Below are 12,614 nucleotides of genomic sequence, written 5' to 3' on the forward strand. Positions count from 1 at the left end.
AAGAGATAAGTATGTCCTTTGTCCCCACCCCCTTAAACCATTATGCTCCTCCTTAAGTATTAGAATACAGCTAATAATCATTTACAGGCTCTTAGATTCTCTGAAGGTTCCCCCCAACACCCAAGCACATGGGGCAAAATATTGTTATTTAATATGTTCCCTCTCCTCCTAGTGCCAAAAGCTTAAAAGAATTCAAAGTGACTTCTTTTGCTGACCACTATGAAGAGGATTAAGGGAAGCCTGTAGGATGTGTCCCTCCTCTTGTTGGATGCCGTCTCCTGATTCCTTTTCATCTGTTTCTTCCTGAGTCTTTTTTTTTTTTTTTTTTTTTTTTTTTGAGACGGAGTCTTGCTCTGTCGCCCGAGCTGGAGTGCAGTGGCCAGATCTCAGCTCACTGCAAGCTCCGCCTCCCGGGTTTACGCCATTCTCCTGCCTCAGCCTCCGGAGTAGCTGGGACTACAGGCGCCCGCCACCTCGCCCGGCTAGTTTTTTGTATTTTTAGTAGAGACGGGGTTTCACCGTGTTAGCCAGGATGGTCTCGATCTCCTGACCTCATGATCCGCCCGTCTCGGCCTCCCAGAGTGCTGGGATTACAGGCTTGAGCCACCGCGCCCGGCCTCTTCCTGAGTCTTTTATACTACTACATACTGACTGTTAGAATTTTGGTTGCCACTGATCCACTTTATGTCCAGATCTTGAGAAGTCCTTTCAGAAATAACTGTGACTTTGACTTAGAAACTCTCAGCAACCCCCAAATTTCCAAGGAAAGTGATACTATATTACAAATCTATTTTTTCTTTGTCCATTGATTAATATATTAAATGAGATCATTTATATTCATCCTAAGAAATGGTCTGAAGTGAGCAAGAGCAGCACATAATGGCTAGTATCTTTGGCCTATTAATTTTCTAGGCACCTGAACTGAACACGAGGAATCTTCACTTCAGAAAATGTTAACTTGGGTCATATCAGCATTTAAAAAAGAACAACATAATGATGTACTTTACCAGCATTTGCATCCATAAATTAATATTTTTGTATCTTTCATTTCTGAATTACAGAAGGAGATTCATCAGACCCTGAAAGATAGCTCTTACAAGTGACTGACCCAATGTTAAAACTGAGTAAGGGAAATGCTCTGTGTTTTAACTGGGCAAGGAAGCTTGCATAAACCGGTCGTCATGAAAATCCTCCTTACTGAGGTGCTTCTCCCTCTCTAACCCTCTGTCCCACAAATTTCTCCTTGATCATCTTTGTACCTTTTATAAATATCTGTTATTGCACTTATGAAACTAAATGATAACTAGACACATATTTGGCACTATGTCTAGACTGTCAGCTTCTTGAGCAGGTTTACTTTAATCATCTGGTGCTAGGCAGTAGAGCAAAGTAGTTAAAGAGGGCAGGTTCTGGAGGCCAACTAGATTTCATTTCTGACTATTCACCAGCTGTGTGATCTTAGGCAAGTTACCTATCCTTAACTTATTTGTAAAATCCAAATAATACTTCCCTCATGGAGTTGCTGGCAGGATTAAATACAGATTTTTCTAAATTATAGGCTGAAAACTGTTAGGAAATTTTTTGATATGAAGGAATTCCATACTTAGTGCCAATTACTGCTAACCAAGAACAAAGCAGAGGGAAGTGGATGCCTGAATATATCATTGCAGTGCTAAAAACCTTGCACACTGTTCCAGGCCTCTCCTCTTGTCTTTATTGATAGTTTAGCTCAGTGGTTTTTAGTATGAATCCCATATCTTCTCAAACATGTACCCCTCAAATCTACTAGCCCCCAACATCCACACCTGGTTTAGAAAGGTGTGTAGGCATCCTGTTTGTCACAGTGACAGGCAGCTGCTACTGACATTTAATAGGTGAAATCATAAATGGGCCCAGGGATGCCATGGGCTCAGAAATGGAGAGCACAGTCTACATCAAAAATTATTCCACCCAAAATGCCAATAATATCTTATCTTGAGAAGCACTGGTAGTGCCCAGGTTCTTTTCTCCACTTAAATGCAAAAACAACTTTTCACAAAATTAATATACTATTTCATAAAGTCAGGATATGCCAAAGATTATGCCATATATATTACAGAGCATAGACCAACTTGGAAAATCTTCACATGTGTATTCTGTTATTTCTGTCTTTTCTGTCTATAAGTTCTTTTCAAGTTACTATAGTGAGTTTCAAATTTGTTATTTAAGAGTTCTATTATTCCGTTAATTATGATCCGAAGTTTAAGATCTGTGGTGTTGAAAAGCACTGCAGCTCCTAAATATACAAAACCCTTGAACTTCCGAGACCATCCTGGCTAACACGGTGAAACCCCGTCTCTACTAAAAAAAACTACAAAAACTAGCCAGGCGACGTGGTGGGCACCTGTAGTCCCAGCTACTCGGGAGGCTGAGGCAGGAGAATGGCGTAAACCCAGGAGGCGGGGCTTGCAGTGAGCTGAGATCTGGCCATTGCACTCCAGCCTGGGTGGCAGAGCGAGACTCCGTCTCAAAAACAAACAAACAAACAAAAAAAAAACCTTGAACTCCTAAATGTACAAAGATCTTGTTTGGGCCAGACATGGTGGCTCACACCTGTAATCCCAGCACTTTGGGAGGCTGAGGTGGGAAGATTGCTTGAGCCTTGGATTTTGGAGACCCTGGCTCTACCACAAAAAAAAAAAAAAAAAAAAAAGAAAGAATAAAAAAGAACACTAGGCATGGTGATGTGCCCCATAGTCCCAGCTACTCAGGAAGGTAAGGTGGGAGGATCACCTGAGTCCAGGAATTCGAGGCTGCAGTGTGCTGTGATTGCGCCACTGCACTCCGGCCTGAGCAGCAGAACAAGACCCTGTCTCTTAAAAAAGATGATTGAGTTTGATAATCAGGAAACTTAACCAAATCTTATATGTAAGCAAAAATGTTTTTATTTGTTTTGTTTTGAGACAGGGTCTCACTCTGTCACCTAGGCTGGAGTGCAGTGTCATGATTTTACCTCACTGCAACCCAGCCTCCCAGGCTCAGGTGATCTTCCCACCTCAGCCTCCCAAGTAGCTGAGACTACAGGCATGTACCACAATGCTCAGCTAATTTTTGCATTTTTTATAAACACAGGGTTTCACCGTGTTGTCCAGGCTGGTCTCAAACTCCTGAACTCCAAGTGATCCACCCATCTTGACTTCCCACAGGGCTGGGATTATGAGCGTGAGCCACCGCACCTGGCCAAAATAAGTTTTATTAGAAATAACTCACTTTGGGAGGCTGAGGAGGGCAGATCACTTGAGGTTAGGAATTCAAGAGGAGCCTGGACAACATGGAGAAACTCCATCTCAAATAAAAATACAAAAATTAGCTAGGCGTAGTGGCGTGCAAAAAAGAATTAAAAAAAGAAATAACTAATGCATGTGAAATTCAAATATTAGTAAGTATTCAAAATCAGATATGAAAGTAAAAATGCAAAATAGGGTGATATCACTGGTTGATATGATTAGTGAGATGAAGATTATTATGGTAAATTCATCTAATAATTCTTGATATACAACACAATTAATATATATTCAATCTACAAGAGTCATATATACAAATATGAAATAAACACCTTAAATGAGAAGAAGAGAGAAAACATGGAGAATGAAGAAAGTTGGGTGTATTCTTTTCAGTCTTCCCCTCCCATATCTCCAACTGAGGCCAGCATGACTAATACTGAGAAAGAGTAAGGCAAATGAGTAATTATTGTGCTCTTTTACTGTTATTGAAGGTCACTGTTTAGCACTCCCTCGCCATTCCCCTACCACTCCCCTTTGCCTCAAACTCATTAAGCTCTTTTCTTTGTATTTCCTGATAACAGCTGACAAGGACCTGCTCTCATCTGTAATGACAGGTGAGGGTATTGGTGATAAGTAGAGTTAATAAAGCTTCTCCAGTGATTTAGAACTATAACCCTCTGAGTATTATTATGGGGGGAATAGATGAAAAAGCCCATTTCATTTTGTGCAGTGTCCTTCAAACTGCTGATTATGAAATCATTTTAGAGGGTCTGAGAACTAATTGTGGAATTACAATGAAACATAATAGAAAATATCAGTGGACACTGTGGGAGATCAGTCAGAGTGGTGGGGAAAAATTATAGGGAAAGGATGCAAACCTTCTGAAAGGTCAGCAGGTTCTGCAGAGTCCCAGGGGAGAATAGCTGAAGGCAGCTCTTCTATAACCCTGAGGCATTGGGCAAGGAGTAAGTACAAGAGAGTGTAGGGGAATTGATCTTAAGCTTTTTTACTTATGTTGACCAAGAACTGACCTTTGATTATCCGTGGGGACATTCTCCCTGAAAGGGGAACAATAAATGTTAATTACCTACAGGTTGTTTTTGCTCCAGGCTTTTGGCATTGTGCCTGCACTGAATAAAAGCAAGTAGCTCCAGCTTCTGGGGGCTGCTTTCTGGTGACTAGAGCCAGGCAGTCACCTAGCTGCTCTTACACTGCATACCTGTGTCTGAGTACTCATTTCATCCATCGGCCAGGGTCTGTGGGACAGACCCAGCAGACACACAGATCCGTGGCAGGAGCTGGGTACAACTGGTGCAACCAGTTGCCATTAGTGATCTGAGGGAGAAAGCAGAAAGGCACTGAGTGAATCTGTGAATGGGCTGGGGTGGAGTTGTTTTCATTTTTTTGCTTGCTGTCTAGTTTGGTATTCTGGTATGTATGTATGTATGTATTTTTTTTTTTTGAAATGGAGTCTCACTCTGTTGCCCAGGCTGGAGTTCAGTGGAGTGATCTTGGCTCACTGCAAGCTCTACCTCCTGGGTTCATGCCATTCTCCTGCCTCAGCCTCCCAAGCAGCTGGGACTACAGGTACCCACCACCACGCCCAGCTAATTTTTTATATTTTTAGTAGAGACGGGGTTTCACCATGCTAGCCGCATGGTCTCGATCTCCTGACCTTGGGATCTGCCCGCCTCAGCCTCCCAAAGTGCTGGGATCACAGGCGTGAGTCACCACACCTAGCCCCAATTTTCTGGTATTTATAACATAAGGTTAATAGTTTATAGTTGACTTTATATTGACATAATTTGCAGTTGGTTGTAAAATAAAGAGCAGGGGAGTTCTTATATTGCCTTAAGCAAAAGTGTTAAGACTTTCAACTGGCCGGGCGCGGTGGCTCAAGCCTGTAATCCCAGCACTTTGGGAGGCCGAGACGGGTGGATCACGAGGTCAGGAGATCGAGACCATCCTGGTCTACACGGTGAAACCCCGTCTCTACTAAAAATACAAAAAACTAGCCGGGCGAGGTGGTGGGTGCCTGTAGTCCCAGCTACTCGGGAGGCTGAGGCAGGAGAATGGCGTGAACCCGGGAGGCGGAGCTTGCAGTGAGCTGAGATCCGGCCACTGCACTCCAGCCTGGGCGACAGAGCGAGACTCCGTCTCAAAAAAAAAAAAAAAAAAAAAGACTTTCAACTGAGTTTTGTTTGTAAACATTTAGTAGCTCAATTAATTGTAGTTATTTATAATATGTTGTTTTAGTTTCCTATTGTTTCCATAACAAATAACTACGAAGATAAATCTTTTAGTATATAGTTTTGTACAAGTCTGATAAGAGTCTCACTGGGCTGGGAATGAGGGTGTTGGCCAGGCTGCCTTCCCTTCTGGAGGTTCTTTGGGAGAATCCATTTCCTTGCCTTTTCCAAGCTTCTAGAGGCTGCCTACATTGCCTTACTCATGGATCTCCCCCCGTGTCTTCAAAGCCACACAGGATTTCTTTGATCCCTCTGCAGTAGTGATATCTGAATGAAGTCCCGAAAGGTTCTCTTCTTTTAATGACTCACGTGATTTCACTAGGCCCACTCAGACAATCTAAAATAACCTTCCCATCTTAAGGTCCTTAACCGTAATCACATCTGCAAAATTCATTTGACCATGTAAGGTAACACATTCACAAGTTCTAGGGATTAGAATTCAGCCATCTCTGGGAGGCCATTTTCTGCCTACCAAGGTTGTCTATGTTGATTCCAAATGGAATGTTTTCTTGGAAAATAAATGTATATAAAAAAATTAGTTGATTTTGGTTGGGTATGGTGGCTCACACCTGTAATCCCAGCACTTTGGGAGGCTGAGGCAGGCAGATCACTTGAGGGCAGAAGGCCGAGACCAGCCTGGGCAACATAGTGAGACCCCTGACTCTTAAAGAAAAAATAGGCTACAACCGGGCATGGTGGCTTACGCCTGTAATCCCAGCACTTTGGGAGACCGAGACAGGTGGATCACCTGAGGTCAGGAATTCAAGACCAGCCTGACCAACATGGTGAAACTCTGTCTCCACTAAAAATACAAAAATTAGCCAGGCGTGGTGGTGCATGCCTGTACTCCCAGCTCCTCGGAAGGCTGAGGCAGGAAAATCACTTGAACCTGGGAGTCAGAGGTTGCAGTGAGCCAAGATCGCACCACTGCACTCCAACCTGGGCAAGAGAGTGAGACTCCATCTCAAAAAAAAAAAAAAAAAAAAAAAGAAATAAAAAAAAAAAGAAAAAACATAGTACAACGTGTATGGGTATGGCAAAAATAATGAAAGTGGTATCCGAATGACTAAAGTTTGGGAAACCCTGCACCTGAGAGGTGGCCCAGTACCCGGAAGGAGTAGAATGCAGGCCATAGAGGCAGTGGATCCACCCAGACTCCCATTTGCTCTGCTGCAATCAGGTGGCTCTGTCCAAGACTCAAGCCACATTTATTCAGTTTCTTCATCCCAAAGAAGGGATTGTACCAGACAAGTAGTCTCCAAAGGTTCCTCCAGCTCCAATTTACTCTTTCTCTGTAAATGGATATTTATGTTAGGAATTTCAATGTCAGGGCCAAGCACAGTGTGAAATATAAACATTATAAACTATTTAAAAGGTGAAAACACTGGTTCTGTCTGTAAATGCTGCCAAATGTAGTGTCAAGCCTGCAATGTCAAGCCTTGGTTGATTATTTAAATGACTGCTATCATACTTGTTAGGGGTTGTCTTGCCATGAATGGATATCCTTTTTTTTTTTCTTTTTCTATTTGTTTGTTTGCCTGTTACTAATACCATTTCAAAGTAGTGAATGCTCATCATTAGTTGCACACATAAAACAGTTATATATTCTTTGAGAACATTTCTTGAACTTAGGAAATACTGGAAGAACAGAGCATGGACAGTTGGTGGAACAGGACCTCAACATTAGGTAGACATTTAAAAGGACTGGTGGTTCTTTTTTTTTTTTTTTTTTTTTTTTTTTATAGTTTAATGTATTTTAATAGCAAACTTACAGGAACAGCACAGAAGACAGACAACATTAAAAACATGTACTTGCATGTAGGACAACTCAGTTAGAAAAGTATAGTGAATGGATGGAATCTACTGTATGATAAAAATGCTACAAACACCATTTAGTTGCCGTCAGTAAGAAATGTACTTGTTTTAAAAAAATCCAAATGCTGGCATTGTCCAGAAAAATTTAACAGGTTTATTTATAATTATTATAAAGTTGAACCGCTGAAACTTGTTCACTGAAACATTTTAACTTGCATTAATGCTTTACGCCTCTGCATTTATATTAAAAATTCACACACAAATGAAAATGGAAAAACTGCCAATACCTGATTTCTGTCCCCTATTTTTCCACTCGCAATCATATACTTAGGTACCTTCTGACCCCATGGAAAAGAAATATCTAACGTTCAGAACTACCAATAACAGGAAGAAGAGAATTTTTTTTTTTTTTTTTTTTTTTGAGAATGAAATGTTTCCCATCATAGTGGATTCTTAAGCACGTTCTCCACGTATGCGGCGTGCTAGCTGGATGTCTTTTGGCATAATTGTTACACGTTTGGCATGGATAGCACACAGGTTGGTGTCTTCAAAAAGGCCAACCAGATAGGCCTCACTTGCCTCCTGCAAAGCACCGATAGCTGCGCTCTGGAAGCGCAGCTCTGTTTTAAAGTCCTGAGTAATTTCTCGCACCAGACGCTGGAAGGGAAGTTTGCGAATCAGAAGTTCAGTGGACTTCTGATAACGTCTAATTTCACGGAGCGCCACAGTACCAGGCCTGTAGCGATGCGGTTTCTTCACCCCTCCAGTAGAGGGCGCACTCTTGCGAGCGGCTTTTGTAGCCATTGCTTCCTGGGTGCTTTACCACCGGTCGATTTGCGGGCAGTTTGCTTTGTACGAGCCATGGTACAGAGACCTCCTTACTTACCCCCCTTCTCCTTCGGCTGGAGCTGGCGAGCGAAAGGCGGCGCTGGCGTTAGAGAGCGACAGCGGCGCGGCGGCGGCTGTGAACACAATTCTTTTTTTTTTTTTTTTTTTGAGACAGAGTCTTGCTCTGTCACCCCAGCTAGAGTGCAGTGGCGCGATCTTGGCTCACTGCAAGCTCTGCCTCCCCGGTTCACACCATTCTCCTGCCTCAGCCTCCTAAGTAGCTGGGCCTACAGGCACCCGCCACCACATCCAGCTAATTTTTTTGTTGTTGTTGTATTTTTAGTAGAGACAGGGTTTCACCATGTTAGCCAGGATGGTCTCAATCTCCTGTCCTGGTGATCCGCCTGCCTCGGCCTCCCAAAATGCTGGGATTGCAGGTGTGAGCCACCATGCCCAACCTGGACTGGTGGTGGTTCTTAGCACATTCTTCAAGTACACCCTTACTTATAGGATGTTTCAATTCTGATAACTCTTAGTGACTTTTTATTCTTTTAATTAAAAGTACATACTGAAGAGATTTTTTTTTTTCTTTTGAAACAGAGTTTTACTCTTGTTGCCCAGGCTGGAGTGCAATGGTGCAATGTTAGCTCACTGCAACCTCCGCCTCCCGGGTTCAAGCGATTCTCCTGCCTCAGCCTCCTGAGTAGCTGGGATTACAGGCATGCGCCACCTCACCCAGCTAATTTTGTATTTTTAGTAGAGATGGGGTTTCACCATGTTGATCAGGCTGGTCTCGAACTTCTGACCTCAGGTGATTCGCCTACCTCGGCCTCCCAAAGTGCTGGGATTACAGGCGTGAGCCGTTGCGCCCAGCCCTGAAGATATTTTTAAATTTCTTTCTCCAGTAAGAAAAATTTCAAACTTCTGTATCCCATTCAGTATTCCCTAAAATAAAATCAAGTTTGTCCTGAAATATGGTTTTAAAAACTGAAAATCTATTTTCTTTGATTACCTCATAAATAACAAGAGTTTCATATCAGCTCTCCTGTCTCTTCCTCCTCCACCCTTTTCCTCCCTTTCATGTTGTGCCAGTCACACAGGTGGATGCTCAGTATCACCCCACAGCACAAGATAAATAAGCTTGGAAGGTTTCCTAGCAACATATTGTTCTGGGAACCTGCTCTGTTTCCCTGAACAAGATGAAGCCAAATATCCTAGAATCTCAGCCAGATGGGAAAGGATTAGCTTATTGAGAGTGTTATTGCCTTTTTTTTTTTTTTTAATATTTCGCTTTGAAATGAACCTCTTAATATAAGTGGTAAAAGTGACTTTTAAAAGGACACATAAAAATATCTTTTTAAAAGAATATTTTTTTCTCTCACATGTAAAAAAAATATTGATAATAGTTTGAAGTTTAAAAATATGGTTTCAGAATTCTCTAAGCACAAGCTTCCAGTATGTAATTCAGTCACTGGTGAGTGGATCCATTTTAGAACCATGTAGAAAATCCTTCCACATGGAACTAATACTCAGCCTGGTGTCCAGTGGTATGGTATTCCTGCAGTAAAAATACTGAAATACTTCTGATCTGGTGGGAAAATGGCTCCAGGAGTAGGCTGTCTCCTAACAATACCTTTAGCTGCTCCCCTTGGCCCTTGCATCTGGTCCTAGGGAAACATTGGAGACACCTTGTCACTCCTTAAAACCTTGAAGCTTCCCCTTTTTCTATAACTCCAGGACTATTTTAGTGCTAGTGATTTACAACTTCATCTTCAGAGTCTATTTTTGGTTTTCTCAGTGTATGATTAAAGTATATAGAGAAAATAAAACTGAAAGAAATTGAGACTGCTATCAAAGCCAAGAAAAATAATGTCATTGTTGTTTTGTTAACATATGATCGTGTATATTTCCCTTGTTTATCTAATGATCTGTGAGGCTACACAGTTGGCAGCTGGTGCTTTCCTTTCTATTGCACTCTAGTTGGTCACAGTATACTTGTTAGAGGTCTCTGGAGATGGAGTCATAAAGGATTCGTGTTTCTTTTAACAGTATTCAGCAGTGGTTTTGCAATTCAGTTTCACCCTGGGAAATGTCCTCACTCATTGTTTGGCTGGGGAGACATTCTCCCATCAGCCAGATGAATATTCTCATAATGTGGTTGTTGACTGGTTTGTGTCATCTATCAGGTTTGGACTGAGTTTGTGAAAATTCCCAATTGTGGTCGGAAGCTGATAATTCTAGTACTTCATAGTGTTCCTGGATAGCAAAAACAAAGTAATTAGAATAAGATGGGAATGACACCTGGTGTCTTTGTTTTTATGTAACAAATTATTTGGCCAGATGCCAGAGAATTAATACTGTCCTCATTTTAATGAAAATAAGGAAATTGTGAGATAATTTTATATTCATACTAGGTGCTTTCCATTCTCTTTTGCTCTCTCACTCATATGTATATGTTTTCTAAATACCATATTTTAAACTCAACAAGAAACAATCTGTTGAGGGCCTAGTATGAGCCAAATACCACTAGGTATTATGGCAGATACTGAGGGCAACACATCATCCTTTCCTTCTCAGAATCTGCAAGAAGTTTGCAACATAGCATGTTTGTAATCTTAAACCAAACAAAAACATTAAGGAAAGGTTTTGATGTTTGAAGGAATCATGGGCTAGGCACAGTGGCTCATGCCTGTAATCCCAGTGCTTTGGGAGGCTGAGGAAGGAGGATCACGTCAGCCCAGGTGTTTGAGACCAGCCTCGGCAACATAGCCAGACCCCACCTCTACAAAAGTTAAAATAAAATAAATAAGTAAAGGAATTCTATAACTTTGTCCAAAGAAAGACTAAAAGTATATTTAATATGTATTATGGAACAGAATAAGTTCTAATACCTTAATTTTGATTGAATACTTATTTTTTAAAAAATTTAAAAATGTCCATGAACCAGGCATTGTTTTAGATACCTCTCTGTTAACTCATTTAATTCTCCTGACACCATTATGAGGTAGAAATTTTGTTTACCTGCTATTTTATAGACGAAGAAACTGAGGCTAGGAGTTTTTTTGTTTATTTGTTTTAAAAGACTGAGTCTCATTCTGTTGCCCAGGCTAGAGTAAGTGGCCGTCATAGTGCAGTGCAGCCTGGAACTTGTCCACTCTAGCAATTCTTCCATCTCAACCTCCCAAGTAGCTGGGACTATAGATGTGCACCACTGTCCCCTAAGAGAGGTTAAATATCTGTTTATTGAGGGCTTTTATACTATGCTGTGCTTATTTGTTTATTTTTAAAATTTGAAGAGTCCATAGGATTCTAGTCTTTTTTCAGAAAAGAGTAAACTACTGTCTTTTGTCGATGACATAATGTTCGCAAGAAGTAAATGAGTTGTTTAGATGACTTTCTATTATCTCATACAGCACAATGATTCTATATTTGAGTTTTCATTGTCAAACACTAAAACCTTTCAGTATACTAACTCCATTTTAGAATATTTTTCTTTTTCTTTTTTTTTTTTTTTTTTGAGACTGAGTCTCGCTCTATCACCCAGGCTGGAGTGCAAGGGTGCAATCTTGGTTCATCACAACCTCAGCCTCCCAGGTTCAAGCAATTCTCATGCCTCAGCCTCCAAAGTAGCTGGGATTACAGATGCCCACTACCATGCCTGACTAATTTTTGTAATTTTAGTAGAGATGGGGTTTTACCATGTTGGCCAGTCTGGTCTCAAACTCCTGACCTCGAGTGATCCGCCTGCCTCAGCCTCCCAAAGTGCTGGGATTACAGACATGAGCCACCATGCCCGGGCCATTTTAGAATATTTCTTGTAGCTAAATTTTTTACTTGTATAACATAATAATTTTCATTTTAAACATAATAGAAGGATATGAGTGAATTATACTTAAGAAAGTTAAAATTAATAGCACTATTAAATACATTAACAAGAGAAGTTTGTGAAATCAGCAATTTTAGAAGTGGACAAACTGTAGCCTGTTTCTGTAAATTAAGTTTTCTTGGAACACAGCCAGACTCATTTGTTTAGGTATCACTCATGGCAGGTTTTGTGGAATAATGACAGAGTTGAATCTTTGCAGCCTAGACTATATGACCCACAAGGCCTAAAATATATGCTGCCTGGACCTTTACAGGAAAAGTTTGCCAACCCCTACTCTGGAGTCTGTATTTTTCTCCTAACTTTGAGTTGGGCATGTTCCCTTAGAATGCCAGAAATTTAGCAAACACATCTGAATTTTTTTTTCATAAATGGCGCCCTTGTCTAACATGGTTTTCCTCAAATCCCTGCAGGTACCAACCAAGAAGCTGAAGAAATATGAGAAAGAATATCAGACAATGCGAGAGAGTCAGCTGCAACAGGAAGACCCAATGGATAGATACAAGGTATGAGAAATATGTTGCACCTATCAGCGTACCTTCTTTTTTATTTTAAATGAGACTGAGTCTTGCCGTG

At 41.1% G+C, this 12,614-nt stretch overlaps 1 protein-coding gene across 13 annotated transcripts in view; it reads left to right on the forward strand.

Annotated features, from left to right (window-relative positions):
- The window catches only part of RABGAP1L (RAB GTPase activating protein 1 like), an 819,337-nt gene that overhangs the window by 767,949 nt on the left and 38,774 nt on the right, over nucleotides 1–12,614 (forward strand). For all 13 annotated transcript variants that reach the window (XM_023207199.1, XM_023207198.2, XM_031935573.1 and 10 more), the window contains one exon: nucleotides 12,452–12,544. In XM_023207199.1, coding sequence (XP_023062967.1) covers nucleotides 12,452–12,544 — 93 coding nt within the window. The remainder of the gene's footprint in view (nucleotides 1–12,451; nucleotides 12,545–12,614) is intronic.

The sequence above is a fragment of the Piliocolobus tephrosceles genome, chromosome 1 (assembly GCF_002776525.5).
Source record: "Piliocolobus tephrosceles isolate RC106 chromosome 1, ASM277652v3, whole genome shotgun sequence".
NCBI lineage: Eukaryota > Metazoa > Chordata > Mammalia > Primates > Cercopithecidae > Piliocolobus > Piliocolobus tephrosceles.